This window comes from Electrophorus electricus, chromosome 19, assembly GCF_041902795.1.
Source record: "Electrophorus electricus isolate QZ-2024a chromosome 19, ASM4190279v1, whole genome shotgun sequence".
NCBI classification, from domain to species: Eukaryota; Metazoa; Chordata; class Actinopteri; order Gymnotiformes; family Gymnotidae; genus Electrophorus; species Electrophorus electricus.
Genome location: NC_137515.1, coordinates 7,334,865 through 7,352,500, shown reverse-complemented (window position 1 = coordinate 7,352,500; position 17,636 = coordinate 7,334,865). Strand labels below are relative to the sequence as shown.

Sequence of the window (17,636 nt, the reverse complement as noted above, 5' to 3'; positions counted from 1 at the left end):
GCGTAGGCTTCCGCGCGTCCTTCGCCTTATTTGAGATGTGAGGGTATTGGGTTTGTCCCCGTCGGTCATCTCTCTGCTCCTCCATGGAACCGGGCCGGTGTGGATGCTGCCTTAAAGTCGCTGGGCAGGCACTGCTGCGGTCAAAAGCCTCTCGTTTTCACCAGAAGGATGTGTTCCGGGTTAGGGTCAGGGTATTCAGGGTCAGGTTTAGAGTATTCAGACATCACTGGCGCTGCCGGGGCGTCACACGGTTTTCGCAGCCTCGCGCCCGACCAAGGCCCTGTCGCGCCACTTCGACCGTGGGGCTGGCTCTCTGAACTCTGACCTCTAACCTTTGACTCCCTGTTGGCGCTCTTGCAGGGGACATGAAGCAGCTGCTGGTCTGGATACGAGGGAACCTACTGAAGGAGAGGCCTGAGCTGTTTGTGCAGGGTGACTCCGTGTGAGTACACACACACACACACACACACACACACACACACACATGCAGAGGGAACCTACTGAAGGAGAGGCCTGAGCTGTTTGTGCAGGGTGACGCCGTGTAAGTACACACACACACACACACACACACACACACACACACACACAGAGGAAAGCAGTTGTTGTGGAAACATAGAGACACACATTTACTCAAGAAATATAACACATTCCAAATGCATGGGTTTGCTTTCAGTAAGGAGGTGTTAACCATGTTATTTACCCTCTGAGGGTTGGCGGTCCTTTGATAGATATGGCACAGCAGAACAACAGCTTCAGTGAAGCCGTGGTTTTTACTTTTATTTTTTAAGCGGATTTGTAGATAGTTCATGTGTGAGCACAGTATTAGTAGGATTATTATCAAATTTGTGTTGTTTTAGCATTCAGTGATTTGGATTATATTTATCACTGTGTTTATGATTTTTTTTCATTTGTTTGTTTGCATGACTATAAACAAATTATATAAACATATTTACATACATACAGCTTGCAGCTGTTGTGTGTGGTTGATTTAGTATATTTAATGTTTCATTGTAAGCAAATGCAAAGGAGATGCAATTCCCAAATTTGTCTTTAACCCAATGCAGCAACAATTCCCAAATATGTCCTTTAACCCAGTGCAGCAGTAGAGGTGCGGCTCCCGCTATAGGCTGCTGCGTGATCTCCGGCTGTTCCTACGCCTCTCCTAGTTGATGGAAAGTGCAATCTGTTATTAACACTTCCATGAACAACTCGGGGATGTGACGCCTTTCAGACTGTGTGTGTGCGGACGCGCGTGTGTGGATTTTTTTTTTTTCATACAATACACTTGAGAGAACATCAAATCGCTTTAAATTTAACGTGTTTCAACAGCTGTGGGGTGTTTGTATTGTATATCTCCACCATGCAGTGAAATGGTTGTTTTATATGTATTTCAATTATTTTTAATTGCAGGAATAGTGATTGCACTGGGAAATATAGTGAAGTAATAAATATTTCCTGTTAGTTTAAACATTGATGTTACATCTGAATGTTATGGTAGAATAATAAGTGTGATGGCCTGTGTGTGTGTGATATCTGCATTTATACATGTTTCCTCACATCTGTTAAACGTGCCAGTACAGGGTTGCATACTTCCGAGGAATCATGACTTTTCTTTCTCTTTGTGTGTCTCTATTGGAGTTCCTTCTGTATTGTCTGGGAGCGTCTTTGTGTCGCTGTTATCACTGCTGACCGTATCAGCTAAACGAGCCTCTCCGTTTCCCTTACACAGGAGACCTGGTATTCTCGTACTGATCAATGACGCAGACTGGGAGCTGATGGTGAGTTGTGTGTGTGTGTGTATGTGTGTGTGTGTGTGTGTGTGTGTGTACGTGTGTGTGTGTATTTATACCTCCTCAATCACTCCACTTTCTCTTTTTTAATGACTTTTTCATTTTCAGTTGGTTGGCAGATTCTTCTCCATTCATCTGGTGTGTAAAGGCTGTGCTGGGTGGCCCTTTCAGGAAAACACGTATTGGCATCAGCTTGTAATTTAAAGAAACACAATCAATGAGGAAAAAGTCAATGTCTTGAAAACTGTCAATGATGACCAAAACTCACAAATCAAGCACTGATTTAAAGTTGAATGTCTGTTTGGATCGAGCATCTCCTTTATGGCTTTACATAAATCAAATCTGTAATTGCTTTTAACATGATCTCTCCTTCTGTTTCTGTCTTTTCTTGCACAGTAAACATTAAAACAAGTGCTTTTCTTTTTCAACCCTTTTGTAGGAATATTAGGTTTGGACCATTTAAGGTGATTGTGGTGGTTTGTGTGTGTGTGTGTGTGCGTGCGTGCGTGTTTGTGTGTATGTTTGTGTGTGTGTGTTAATGTCTGGGGGGGGTTGTTTTGTTTTGTTTTTTCAGTAAATAACTAGAAATCATAGCATTTTCATGGGGTGTGTGTGTTTAATGTCCTTTGCAGGGTGAGCTGGAGTACCAGCTGCAGGACCAGGACAACGTAGTGTTCATTTCCACACTTCATGGAGGTTAACCGTCTCCAAAGGATGCTAAGCTCACACATGCGTATGACTTTACGCTCTACACACTGCTCCATCTAACCCAATCCTACAAGCCGATCTTGACTTGTTCTGAATTTTAACCCAATGGTATGGAACTTTGCTGGAGTGTGGTTTCGACCCCGAACAGCTTCCACTTTAACCCTCTGCCTGCCTGGATTAGATGGATGGGGTCAGACTGGCCACGCTCAAGAGGTCATTCTGTCTAGCCAGTGTCCAGATGGATTCTCCAGAGACTTTGACTGCCTATCACTCTCATGTCAAAGGCAGAATTATCATTATTATTTAGTTAGTGTTTAACATACCAAGAGATATGTATGATTACTGTTTAAGTACATTGTCACCGTTTGCTTTTAAATAAATAAATAAATAAATAATTTTTTGGGTATGCTTACCAATTTGCCTGCTTACTGATATAGAAAGGGGATTGTTTTGAAGGGTATAGCTGTAGAGGCTTCAAATGTCCGTCACTGCGGGTTCATTTTGGAGCCTCATGTCTAATACTGTTCAGCTCGTTTGTCTTATAGCCCCGAGTTTGCTGGATTTGTGGAGCTCTTATCATACGCTCCCTTTTTCTTGGGACATACTAGCGTCTTGGTCATTGCAGCTCTACGCCGCTTTGTACTCGCACTTTGCCCCATACTTTGAATTGAGGACACAACCTCTTCTTTTCTGCAGACTGCGTTCAGTCATTTTACATTTTTACCATGAATATCTCTCTCATTTCCCTTATTTGCCTGTCCTGGCGTTCGTCTGAAATATTCATTAGGGTAACCTCTAGGATCCCCCTCGCGACCAAAAAGCTCTCTGCTGATCACTGGATTTGCAGCGGAAAACGGTATAATAATAGTAGCCTAACGATAATCCAAATGCTAATGAGTCCGAGGAAGAAGGAAAAGGCCATGTTCGTGTTTGAGCGGTGTGTCTGGCGCGGTTTCAGGGCCAAGAGGAGTAGGCTAAATACTCGTTTTCCCGTGGTGTGACCTGAATCGAGGTCAAGAGTTAAAATATGCGGTCGGCCCTTACGGTTCCTAATGTACCTGAAAAGTACATTTTAAATGTGTATCCAAGATGGGGGAAAATCGGAGTATTTGAGAGTAAATGTCTTTCTTACGTGACCGTTTACCCGCCACTGGCTCTTCAGGTAGCAGTAAAAGCGCGTTTCGTACGTTGAGGACTACTGGATATTAGGAGAACCAGAGAGCCCAAATGACACCAATCCAGTGCATAAAAGCAGTTATACGTTGCATATTCATGGTTATCCGCTTACGATGGAGTTAATTGCCAATCACGTTGTCTTTTTCAGGTGTGGTTCTATCCCGCTACACTTGTACTGCTCTATGCCGAGGCGTTTTCTTGGAGCCGATACAGATCGTACACACTCTTCCCTCTCCGCCGTAACTGGGGTAGCACATTAGACGATCTGAGAACAGCCCTGCTAAGCCCACAATGTACATCTGTATATCAAAAGCTATAAAGTGTCCCGCAGGCAAGTCTATAAGCTTTTGAATTCTGCTCGTGCGGGCAAGCCGGGCTACTGTATTTTAACCCTGCAGCGTATAGCGTCAGACGCTCGAGCGCCACTCAGGTATGCACCTGCCGCGCGCGCCCTGCTGTTTTAGTCTGCAGGCTACATTTACAGCTTACATTGGCTGCTGATGTGCACTTCACGTCCTGCTGTCTGGGGAACAAACTGCTACAACCTTGAAACATGAGCACGGAAAACACAGCAATACGTTTTGTCCCAGCCAAGCTAATTGAGAACGATATTTAAAAACCCCAGACATGCTTGTAAATTATCTCATGGATTGTAGGCTACAACACAATAAGTAGACCTAACCATGCAGCGATTTGGTTGGGGGCGGGGGCATGTTGCACATTCTTAAGGTTGTTTTCTTCATTTGAAAAGTGAACTGAATAAATCCGCTTAGCCAACAAATACAAGTTGGTAGGTGCGTGTTATTTAGTGTGGACTACGGAGATTGCACAGGCGTACCAGAGACACAGTTTATATAGGACATACGTTTTAGCAGTGCAAAGGCTAAACTATAATTAGTCCAACGTGCTTCTCCACCTACTTCTCTCTGCAAACGTCTGCTATATTCTCTCCTTAATTTCGAATGCCTTATGTTTAGCCTAAAATTTGTCATTATATTGTATTTCATGCAAAGAAAATAACGTTCATAACATGCAATATTTATAAATTGACAAAAAACACAATAAAGACACAAGGCGACTAACTACGAGGACGATCAAAGTACAAATATAGAATGATAAAATAGTAAATAATGATAAGGTCGAAGATTAGTATATGTTTTGTGCTTCAAAAACAGTTAGACCCCATTAGAGGACTATCCCAGTTTTGGGTTACACAAATGGTGATCTTTTTACGTTTGTCGCCAATGGCTTCCGTTGGCGGACGCTCGTAACGGTCAGAGCTGACCGTTAACGGTGCACCGTCAGTAAGAGCAATAGTAGATGTGGACTAACTATTGCGTTAGCGCATTATTTGTAGTCATAATCTTCAAATTCAACATTTTGTTTTATGAAATAGTTAAACTATGCTATAAAGAACGTACCAAGAACCAGCAAACATGAATTCGTTGACTTTTAGTTGTGCAAAGTCTGGACTGATTTGACTGCCGTTTCTCAGTGGACCAGGGAATACACTGGTGTTGAACTGTGAAGCAATGAAAGTGGTCATAGTCATACTTTCCATTCAACAGTAGTTGATGATTACAAGATTACAACAAATAATGTCTTTGCAATGATATCAGACGAAACAAATTGGTAGAGACCGATTCCCAAGACTATTAAAGACTAACCCTCTTTTGTTGGGTATTTTAGAGTTTTTTGGATCAGGTTTTCTTGTGTTATCATCACAGGATGACTTCACCGCTATTATTCGCAAATGCGATCTTCAGATCTTCATGTTAATAATTCCACAGTGTGAAGGAGGAAGCATGTTTGTATATATGTATAAATTCAGCAGTCTAATTGCCCACGTTTGTATTTTAATTTTATCTCATGCCATCTTCTTCAATGCCAAGTTGTTATGCTTTCGTTTGAATAACCTAACTACAATCGAAGATTAATGTCTATGATTACGACGATAAAAATGTAAAATAATATTTGTTCACGTGTTTCATTTATTTATTGATAGACTGATTGTAAAGAAGTGTCTAATGAAAAGAAATGTCCTAATGCTAGAATAAGGCCTGCTGAACATGGTTGCGCCAGCAGTTTACCAGTGATACGCACGTGGTGAGAGCGAAAGGCCAAATCGGTGCCTCCCAGCGTCATTAAGAAGACCCCCCCCTCCAGCCACCCCCTCCAAACGCCACTTCTGCAATACGTCACCAAAACTCAGTATAGTTTATTTTGCAATTTATTGAATTTAGCTGTAGTGGTGTTTATAGTTATTGGTACAACCAATCGACTGTATTAAACAGGATTATGAAATGTAGTTAGGCCTACAGTAATTCCACATGCCCTTGTTCCAGTGAAACTTTAAAGATGAATCGTAAGGGACACTACGACTTTTTCGACAGGCCTAAATTTTAATGCACGAAACCCAACAGAATTACACACCTAGACGATGCACGTCCTTTTGCTTTATGCGTTGTTTATACCAAATAATTTTGTCTAAAATAAATTGCACAAAATTGAACAAATTGCTCAGTTAAACAATTTCCAACAATTGGACGAGTATGAACATGGTATGATAAAGTAGCAGAGTGCTCGAAAAAAATGACGTTTTAGATAATCCAGTATCAATAAGTTTTTCACCACGTAGTATTATGCTGAAAGATGGCTCATGCAGTTACCTACCATGCACTAATAACATGCACCACTTTTGGTCTTGCAGCGTTACACGCAGTAGGCCTAAATCTTAACTCGCAGCGTGTGTGCAGGCTATAATTTAGCGCCACGTTGTTTAGCATTTCTATAAGTTAACGGCCTCTTTACGATGTAGTTCCTGAACATGATTGGAAACAATCAATATTTGCTTAAATAATCCGATTATTTAATCATTCTTTTCTCTGATTATGCAGTTCATCATATGCACAGTATTAGATTTCTACTATGAAAGTGTACAGAAATAGAAATGCATGAAACGGAAAGATTTTCAGAATAAATCTTAATTTTATTTTTATATTACCTTAATTACTTCATAAATAAAACGTAAATCAAATGATGTGAATTTCAAACAATATGTCGGTCATTTTACCAAAGACATTTAGAGAACATGAATAGTCTATTTAGTACGGAGCAACGGCTAAAGACAAGTCTGGATTTCCTCAGAACGGAGATGTAGTTGAATCTCCAGCAACAGATGTCCAGGCACAATTCTTGGTTTGAATTTACATTTTACAAGAATTGCGTTTGGACAATCAATTTCTGGGACTCCTAAAGGCGACTCTTCTTTTAAAAAAAATACACAATTGGAACAATCGCACAAATAACGTGCTCCAGCATATTGCAAGGTGATACGAAAATAGCATAGAAAATCCAAGAATGTACTTACGCGGATGTAAGCATATTATGTTCAGTTTTTTTTTTGTGTGTGTTGTTTGTTTTTGTTTTTTTGACAAATTAAGTTAAACATTCGTCTCTGACATATTTATTCCATGTCTTCTACGTCCATTCTATTTCTCTTTTTAAAGTAACAAAGGTTAAAAGTTCATCGTGTTAGCTGCTTGTCATTGTAACGACTAGTAACAAAATAAAGCCGCGTAAAATGCAACTTATTTGCTCTGTAATATCATAACTCGAGATCTTCGAATATAAATGGGTAAGAAATGCCGCCCAAAAGTTGAGGTCATTGGAATCGAACTAGACTGTCGTACAATGACGACAAATTCTATACTTTTAACACATTAAATAACTGAATAGGCCTGTCGAAATTGTCCTACTGAAACGAAATAAATCAACTAAGCAAACGTTAGTTTTACAGTTATGGAACCTCCAGGCCGGCGCATAGGCTTCTAAACATCCTTGTTAAAGCGTTGGAAAATACAAAGTAAAGTTAGTTGTAGTTATCACTAATCTTTTTGGGCACCTGCTATGAATAGCCTTCATTTATATTCCACACAGTTTCTAATCAGTAACTCATCAAATCATATCAGAGTGAAAATAGGCAAGTTAAAAGGGCAAACTCAGCTTCTAAGCTTTCTAAAGTCCGGAGTGTTGATCAAAGAGTCATGCTTCGCCATTTCTGCACCTGTAAGGGCGCACATTCGTGTAGTTCCACACCGCGTCATCGGGCAAACGGGAGATGTTTCCTTTGGTATTTTCAAGGACCAAAAACTAAACAAAAAACCCAAAACCGTTTCCAGTCAGTCTTCTGGAATATATACTTAAATGAGACACTAATGCGCAGTAAAAAGCATCTTGTTACGGCGTTACTATAAAGCAAGAGGTGCAAAACGAAAACGTTCATTCCTGCGCGCTCCGCGTCCGTTCCCACGACGTGCGCTGTATCCTCACTCTGTGCACGCAGCGAAAATGGTTAAAAAACCTAAGCAGGAGGCTTTGGGTAGGTCGCACACCCCTAGCAATGCCTGGATGGGACGGTTCTTGCGGAATGGCACTGGCTCCCTCGTTCCTCTGTGGGTTTTTCTTGGACTCCCATAACAATACCGGTGTTGCCACGACGGAGGGCGAAAGGGACTGGGGATGATCTTCGCTTGGTACTGGATTTGAATAACACCATGGGGTGATAAATGTCCATTGTACTGTTGAAGTAATGAATCTCCACTGTCTCCTATTGCACGCAAGCCAGCAGCTGCGAGCGAGGGACCAGCAGCCTCTTAAAGACACAACAGCCCCATTTTCTCCCCCCGAAAGTGATTACAATCCGTACACTGTTTATTCAGCGCCAAAACGTACTGTCAGAACTGCATGACGTTTGTTTCTGGCACTTACGTTTAAGACGCACGCTCGGAATGATTTCAGACTACTAAAACATGTCAGCATGTCAGCCGTTAGAAAAGTCATCTAGTTACAACCTTTAACTAGAATCAGTAACAAATGTTACGGTACACCTTTATAAACAAACGTTTCGTAATATCATTATTATTATTATTATTATTATTATTATTATTATTATTATTATATTATAATTTGTATTTATATAATAATAATGATAATAAATACATTTTTGACAACTTGATGGGTATTGTTTGTTTATTATTACATTTGTAGGTTTCACGATAAACGAATAATCTGTCACTTGTGTAGTCTGCTTGTTGTATACAGAATGGAATGCAGTATTGCTGACTGGCCTTTAGGCCTAGCTATCTGAAATCTCCCTCACACGGCTATACCACTGTAGGGTGATGTTGGCAGTTTGTGGGGAAAATGTTTTTTTACAAGAAAACGATCTGGTCTGGACTGATCCTATGTACCATGCTGGTATTATATACCATGCTGTTTGGCAACGGTGACAAAAAATGTTCGAAAGAATTATAGCAGCAAATGATTACGATGTGTCCTGATAAACCGACTGGGGCATCTGAGCTAAGACAGTCAACCTTACACTTGCTGGCTAAAGGGAAATAAACAACAGTCCGTTCTGAATGTTTGTGGTACGTTTTGATTTAAAATGATTAGGGTTATATAAGCTAGTGCAGTGCTAAATACTTTACAATGAATTGAAATAACCCATGCAGTCTCTAGTGAGTGCCGTTCAAAAACAGGTGCATATGACAGTATCTTTAAAGTTATAGCGCAAATGTACTTTGCAATGATTTGCTACTTAGGGCCACACAAGTACTGGAGTACAGGTGTAAACGGACGGAAAGGGGAATCAGGTACTTCCATCCCTTCTGCAGGAAGAATTACCGCGTGCCTTAGCACGTCACCGCGGCATCGTCCGCGCGCGCTGGAGGACTGTCGCGCTGTCACTTCTCTCCTAATGAATCATTGGCTAAAGCCCGCCTCCTGGGTCCCGCCCCTCCCTCTTAAAGTGAAACCGTTTCATCCTTTCATCCGTCTCTCTGAAGCAGGCGAGTTAACCTTCTCTTCTTTTCCGCGGGGTGTCATGCCCGCCCGCAATTCATTGCTCATTTGGAGCGAGAAAGAGTGTCCCTGCTGCCGCCTTTTCACGCGCGCCTTCGCGAGCGTCTCAAGAGCGGGAATCTCGAGGCGAGCCATAATTAGCCGCGTTACTCTGGTGCAGTAGGTCTGCCTCCGCTGTTGAATCATGCTGCCTTGCATGTTTGCACACTGCAGTTTTTAACACTTAATTACGTTAGCTCAAATTACGCTGTTTTTATTTTTAGAGTAAATTTGCGACATACCGACAGTCTTAATTAAGCACAACTAACAGATGCAATACAATGTGCCTAATTAAAATGTTCAGCGCTCGTTTTATAATAAAAATATTAGAAATCAAAATTTTATAATCACATTTTTTTCAGTCATTAATGGCATATATGCTACAGCGCGTCAGGTTTTAAAGCATAGCCTAATTTAATTGTTGTTTTTAACCATGTGCATACATACAAAGACGCTAATCTCAGCCGCAAGTTGGATAAGCCCTACTGAGGAAGATCTTGTGAAGTCATGCACACGGAGAGAGAGAGAGAGAGAGAGAGAGAGAGAGAGAGAGAGAGAGAGAGAGAGAGAGAGAGAGAGAGAGAGAGAGAGAGAGAGAGAGAGAGAGAGAGAGAGAGAGAGAGAGAGAGAGAGAGAGAGAGAGAGAGGTAGACGTCTCCAGCCTTCCCACTCTGTTTCATTCATGGATAAATGTTTAACCCAGGGGCTGAAAGGAGCAGTGGGGAACAGGAGGCCAGATCCACAGGGCAGGCAATGAAACGGCCCCACAGAGGAACAGAGGGGGGAAGACACACAATAGTTCAGGGGGAATCCTGCCATAAGTCTCTCCTGGATAAAGGCAGCTCTGCTGGACTGCTTAAACTGAGAAACTGATTGGATCTGGCTTCCTCAACATCTGTGGGATTGCAGTGCATCACTAGCAAGATCTAACACAACCTGTACTGGTTGGCTTTCAGTATGTTATATCGGAGATTCCAGCAGATCAGTATGAAATCATTAATGGAATTAACCAAATGGGGAGTAGAGATAAGATAAGAGACTGCGGTTTGTATATAGATCTGTGAAAAGTGAGATTGTCAGATATAAGTTATGTTTGGCTAAACTCAATATAGTTTTTAATAAATACTCTCACTAACTTTATCCATATACTATATTTGTCATGTTTTGCCATTGGCTTTATTACAACAAAATGGTATTATATATTTTCTTTCCCTAAGTGCAATCCATACAAGGTATGGAGTATCTGCCTTGGTGGAATAGGGAAAACCGCTGAAAAGTAAGTCCCTGGATGCCCTCTTCATTGATCTATTTCATTGTATTTATGACTTCATGGAGAATCTATAATGCTAATAGTTTTTAACAGTTTGTATCAGTAATAGCATGGCTTGTGGAATGTGTGAAATCATACTTCAGCCTTTGCAATCACTTTGCACACATACAATTGGACATGTTTTCTCAAATGTTTGCAACTGAAAACTTGTTTGAACTAAACGTTACATTTTTATTCAGTGGTTTAGTAAAATCTTAGTAAAAAACAATGATTCCTTGCTTACCCCAGAATTTCATTTCAACAAACCACACGCCATATATGTAATCTAAACACGGTGCAAACTGTTCATCTCCATTAACTGGAGGAGAGAGTCTGCTGTTTGCTTTTAAAGCTGAAACGTGGCTCATACACAAATGATAACATTTGTTTTATAAATGCTGTATTAGATCGTTTATACACCTTCCATGTGAATGCTGAATTATACCGTTTATACACCTTCTGTGTGTGTGCTGAATTATACTGTTTATGCACCCTCGGTGTGTGTGCGGAATTACACAGTTTATACACCCTCCGTATGTGTGCTGGGACAACAGTCTGATACATTTGTTTTATAAATGCTGAATTAGACCGTTTATACACCCTCCGTATGTGTGCTGGGAGAACAATGATACACTAAGATGTTGAATATTTGATGACAACATTAAAACATGACATGAAGTGTGTGGCTGCAGGTTTTCGTGTAACTGAAAAATAGAGTCCCCTCATGGTTCCAGTCCTTCCTTAACCTCACTCATAAACGTCCAGTTTCCCATGACAGGTAAAACCAAAAGTGAGTGACCATTTATCAAACTCAGGTGCTGATCAGAGGGTCAGACTTGCATTGGCCTCCCCCTCCCTCATTCTTCTAACTGCAGTGACACACAGACAGCTGATACCGGTGTACTCCACTCAAACGCCCTTTTCAAATACAAGCCCAGAACATGTGTGTCACCTTATCCAGCATGAAAGTGCTGATTTGGGGTCAGTGTTTGTCTTTCACATTCCAATAAATACAATTACTGTCAGTCAGCTGGGAGCTGATCCCAAACCAGCATACATACTCTGAGGGCCTCGGTAACCGCCGGCCGGCAAAGCCTGGAGCAGCCTCTCTATGCCCTGTCACCCCTCCACTGGGGGGGAAGCACGGGAATTCTTTCACTGTGACTGGCTGGTTGCCAGGTAACTAGGACAGGGAGAGAAACAGCGCTTACTTAGGCTATAGAGTCTTCCGGGAGATTCCGCAGAGTCTCTGCCGCAGGTCCACACACAACCCGGCTTCGAGCGGTGGACACTACTGCTGATCTCAGGGTTAAATAAAACACTTTATGAGGAAAATAGTGGTGTTTTTGAGGGCGTTTATCCCCGGTAATGTCATCTGTACTTCATGTGAGCTTCTTCCCCTCACAGGAACCTGCTCTGAAAGGTATAAACCAAAAACCTATGAATCTGCTATGCATTTAAAATTCTGGGCAGAAAACACAACATCTGAAAGCTTGTCTGTCAGATGGGTAAGAATATCTGTTCACTTAAACCCCTTCAGCGATCACAGTGTCACACAACAGAGACTTCTGCTCATGATGTCGCAGCCACAGGACCAAAAAATAAATGAATAAAAAATGGAGCTTATCAGAGTATTGTCTCGGATGAGATCAACTCCATGTTCCCCTTACAAACAAAATATTCTCCCTTTGCACATTCATATATTTCATATATATTCTGATTCTTAATGCAAGACATACAGAGCAGGACTGGGCAAGTCCAGACGTGGATGATCATGACACAATTTAGTGTTAATCATAAGAGGTCTGGGGCAGAGGGGTTTGCTGTTTGACAGTACTGCGTTAGCCCTTCAGGACTGAAAGGAAACGCCCTTGCCCTAGAGAAAAGCCTAGGGCTTTTATTTTGAAAAGGCCTGTGAAGCTAAAGGGAACGTGGGTTTTCATACACACCCCAAACCTAAAGCCTTATTCAGACTCCTCTTAGCCTTATATGTATTTGACAGTTTGCAGAAGATATTGCAGAAATCTGACCAAAAATCTGAGCACTATATACTTTCTCGTCTAAGATTTTTCCATTCTGACTGAGAGCTCATTCTTACAGTCCTTCGGCTCACTGTCTCACCTCAGCAGGGCTGTCATTTCTGATGTCTCTCCAAGCACAAAAAATCTGCGCTGAGCATTTCATCTTCCTGATAAAATATAAAGAGGTCAAATGTCTGGGTAGGTTCTCCATCAGCTAGGATCAGTAACTGACTACTGACATAAAATCATTTCTATAACACTTTGGGAGGCTCAGGACAGCTGAAACAGGTCATCAGGTCAACAGGACATTATGTTTGTTGTAAATGTTTTTATATAACTGATTAGACACAAGACAATTATAAAGATATTGTGATGGCATGTAGTTAATAAAAAAACAGCTGGTGTGATTTTTTTCATACATTGAAAAAGCCTTTCAGTCTTTAGAAGTCGTTGTATTGACCAAACGACCGACAACACTTTCAAGAGGTCACTGAGGCAATTTGTTCTAAGTGCTTGGGTCAACCAACAGCACTGGCCACAGGGGACACAGAGCTGCTGATGTTCCGTCTACTACTCAATTTGTCTATAAGAGCTGCCTATACCACTCACTTTTTGGTGTGTGAGTGCTTGTCTCTCTCTCTCTGTACATGCGTATGAGAGACGATGAAAGGTTTGTCTTTCTTTTTTGGCACATGGAAAGGAACCTTTATGTATATTGCCATCTTGTATGACTACCATATACACCACACACCCTGCTCCAGTCATCCTTTTGTGGAACACAAACCAGTGTGTGTGTGTGTGTGTGTGTGTGTGTGTGTGTGTAACTGTGTACACATTGACCTTTTAGTATCCTTATTTGAGTTGTCCCAGACTTTTCCCACACAGTAAGATATTCAAAATCTGTTCCAAGACACTCACTTCCAGCAGTAAACCTGACCTGTCATCCAGCTCCCAGCTGCTTCCTAGAGGAGACAGAGCTGTAGGTTCTGAGTGTATTCTCTCTGGCAGTGAGGGTTAGGGTTAGGGTTATATTAAGTTTTAGAGTAAGGGTTAGGGTTAGGGTTATATTAAGTGTTAGAGTAAGGGTTAGGGTTAGGGTTATATTAAGTGTTAGAGTAAGGGTTAGGGTTAGGGTTATATTAAGTGTTAGAGTAAGGGTTAGGGTTAGGGTTATATTAAGTGTTAGAGTAAGGGTTAGGGTTAGGGTTATATTAAGTTTTAGAGTAAGGGTTAGGGTTAGGGTTATATTAAGTTTTAGAGTAAGGGTTAGGGTTAGGGTTATATTAAGTGTTAGAGTAAGGGTTAGGGTTAGCGTTATATTAAGTGTTAGAGTAAGGGTTAGGGTTAGGGTTATATTAAGTGTTAGAGTAAGAGTTAGGGTTAGGGTTATATTAAGTTTTAGAGTAAGGGTTAGGGTTAGGGTTATATTAAGTTTTAGAGTAAGGGTTAGGGTTAGGGTTATATTAAGTGTTAGAGTAAGGGTTAGGGTTAGGGTTATATTAAGTGTTAGAGTAAGGGTTAGGGTTAGGGTTATATTAAGTGTTAGAGTAAGGGTTAGGGTTAGGGTTTATATTAAGTGTTAGAGTAAGGGTTAGGGTTAGGGTTATATTAAGTGTTAGAGTAAGGGTTAGGGTTAGGGTTATAGTAAGTGTTAGAGTAAGGGTTAGGGTTAGGGTTATATTAAGTGTTAGAGTAAGGGTTAGGGTTAGGGTTATAGTAAGTGTTAGAGTAAGGGTTAGGGTTAGGGTTATATTAAGTTTTAGAGTAAGGGTTAGGGTTAGGGTTATATTAAGTTTTAGAGTAAGGGTTAGGGTTAGGGTTATATTAAGTGTTAGAGTAAGGGTTAGGGTTAGGGTTATATTAAGTGTTAGAGTAAGGGTTAGGGTTAGGGTTATATTAAGTGTTAGAGTAAGGGTTAGGGTTAGGGTTATAGTAAGTGTTAGAGTAAGGGTTAGGGTTAGGGTTATATTAAGTTTTAGAGTAAGGGTTAGGGTTATATTAAGTTTTAGAGTAAGGGTTAGGGTTAGGGTTATATTAAGTGTTAGAGTAAGGGTTAGGGTTAGGGTTATATTAAGTGTTAGAGTAAGGGTTAGGGTTAGGGTTATATTAAGTGTTAGAGTAAGGGTTAGGGTTAGGGTTATAGTAAGTGTTAGAGTAAGGGTTAGGGTTAGGGTTATATTAAGTTTTAGAGTAAGGGTTAGGGTTAGGGTTATAGTAAGTGTTAGAGTAAGGGTTAGGGTTAGGGTTATATTAAGTTTTAGAGTAAGGGCTAGGGTTAGGGTTATATTAAGTTTTAGAGTAAGGGTTAGGGTTAGGGTTATATTAAGTGTTAGAGTAAGGGTTAGGGTTAGGGTTATATTAAGTGTTAGAGTAAGGGTTAGGGTTAGGGTTATATTAAGTGTTAGAGTAAGGGTTAGGGTTAGGGTTATAGTAAGTGTTAGAGTAAGGGTTAGGGTTAGGGTTATAGTAAGTGTTAGAGTAAGGGTTAGAGTTAGGGTTATAGTAAGTGTTAGGGTTAGGGTTGGGGTTAGAGTAAATGTTAGGGTTAGGGTTAGAGTAAGTGTTAGGGTAAGGGTTAGCGTTAGGGTTCAAGTTAGTTAGGGTTAGGGTTAGAGTAAATGTTACGGTTAGGGTTAGGGTTAGAGAAAGTGTTAGGGTTGGGGTTAGTGAGGGTTAGGGTTAGGGTTAGTGTTGGAGTAAGTGTTAGGGTTGGTTAGGGTTAGGGTTAGAGTAAGTGTTAGGGTTAGGGTTAGAGTAAGTGTTAGGGTTAGGGTTAGTAAGGGTTAGGGTTAATTAGGGTGAGGCTAGGGTAGGTTTAGGGTTAGGGTTAGTGTTAGTGTTAGAGTAAGTGTTAGGGTTAGGGTTATAGTTAGTTAGGGTTAGGGTTAGAGTCAATGTTAGGGTTAGGGTTAGTGAGGGTTAGGGTTAGGTTAGGGTAGGTTTAGGGTTAGGGTTATGGTTAGAGTTAGGGTTAGAGTTAGTTAGGGTTAGGGTTAGAGTAAATGTTAGGGTTAGGGTTAGTGAGGGTTAGGGTTAGTGAGGGTTAGGGTTAGTTAGGGTTAGTTAGTGTTAGTTAGGGTTAGGTTAGGGTAGGTTTAGGGTTAGGGTTAGGGTTAGTATTAGAGTAAGTTTTAGAGATAGGGTTAGGGTTAGGGTTATGGTTATCGTTAGGTTACATCCTCTTGGGCTGTTGGAGACTGGTAGTGAGAGGCAGTGACACCAGTTAAGCTAGGCTGCTGAATAGATCCATGGGAACATGAGTATTGATTATTAGTGTGTCCATGGAAGGTTGCACAGTTTCCCAGAGCATCCCAGCTGCCCTCCAAAGGCTTTGGGACTGAAATAGGAAAAAGGACTGGACTGGACCAATGGGCAGCCTTATCTTCCTCTGACTCCACCCCCTTTCTTGACGCCCACCCCAATTTTAGCCCTATTGCTTTAGCAGCTATATCAGTAAGACTATGGAAGACCCCCCACCGGTGCCTGGATGAAGTATCCCAGTTGGGGTTGTCCAAATCACCCCCTCTGCTGAATAAATGTTTGAGCCCAGCTGACTGGCCTACTCACCCTGCCACACCCTGCCGCCCCGCTCCTTTGACCTTTGACCCAGCAGTGAAAAGTTACAGGGGAGGCACATGAACTCTCTCAGGCCTGGGTGCACAGGGGTTGCTGGGAAAGTGCCCTCGTAGGACTGAGGAGGCATCTGAGCGTGGGCAAGGTGCCAGAATGACGCCCTCTTTGACCCGAGAGTCCGGCCCAGGTTCAAGAATGGTCCTACTTCAATTGTCCTATTAAGTGTTCTGGCCATTGATAGGGGCCCCCCTCGAAAAGACTCTTAAATTTAGTTTAGCTGGTTGTCAGTACTATTCCTCTTTCTTTCTTTTCCTCTGTCTCTCTTTATCTCTTCATCTTCTGAATTTCTGTTTCTGTTTTCAATTAGGCAGTTTTTCCTTTGTGAGCTCTCTCTCTTTCTGTCTCTCACTCGCACACACACACACACACACACACACACACACACACACACACACACACACACACACACACACACACACACACACCAGTGTCAGTAGTGGGGATGTTCACTGGTCAGTTCTGTTGTTTGGACAACTAATGATAAATAATACAATCAGTATGGATTTAATCTGAAATGCAGAAGAACTTTTATTTTGCGATGAAACGGCAGTAAAGTAAAGGGACTGCTCCTGCGGCCGCAACCGCCACTGACTCTGCATTTTCACGGAGGTCAGGCTGTAATAATCATTTTAACTGGAAAGCAATAATCTTTGTAATAGAAATCTCAAGTTACGTGACGAGCAGTTTTAGGCCGAGCTCAACAGTGGCCTCTTGTGGTTGTCCATCGAAAGCACATAAGACATTATGTCATAAGGAGACTTTCAAACAGCCTTTTGGAAAATATCCTTTGAAAGCATTTGTAAAATGTGCAACACCCCCCAAAAATCTTAAAACATTAAATGGTAATACAAGACTTATTATCAGTGAATATCTATGGCAATTTTATATCCCGAGAAATATCCTGATTTAGTGTTGAATTCATAGAGATGACATTTAAATTTAAATCTTTAATATCCAGATGTAAATCAACGATTACGCAGACCTCATAACTTGCAAATGTCTCGTTTAGCTGCAGTGTGTATCTGTTGAATTTACTGGTGAACGTGTTTTCTTCGCTTTGCTAGGAGCTCTAACTTTACAGTTATCTGGCTCTGA

At 41.3% G+C, this 17,636-nt stretch overlaps 1 protein-coding gene across 4 annotated transcripts in view; it reads left to right on the top strand.

Annotated features, from left to right (window-relative positions):
• Window positions 1–2,895, top strand: part of urm1 (ubiquitin related modifier 1) — a 14,370-nt gene extending 11,475 nt beyond the window's left edge. Inside the window, exons 3-6 of one of the 4 annotated variants that reach the window (XM_027006994.3) lie at window positions 361–442; window positions 1,730–1,778; window positions 1,899–1,928; window positions 2,423–2,895. In XM_027006994.3, the coding sequence (XP_026862795.1) occupies window positions 361–442; window positions 1,730–1,778; window positions 1,899–1,928; window positions 2,423–2,491 (230 nt within the window). In that variant the 3' untranslated portion in view covers window positions 2,492–2,895. Of the gene's footprint in view, window positions 1–360; window positions 443–1,729; window positions 1,779–1,898; window positions 1,929–2,186; window positions 2,399–2,422 lie in introns of those variants that run through there. The other 3 variants (XM_081702793.1, XM_035535199.2, XM_027006999.2) reach the window with 3 other exon arrangements.
• The last annotated feature ends 14,741 nt before the right edge of the window (window positions 2,896–17,636 follow it).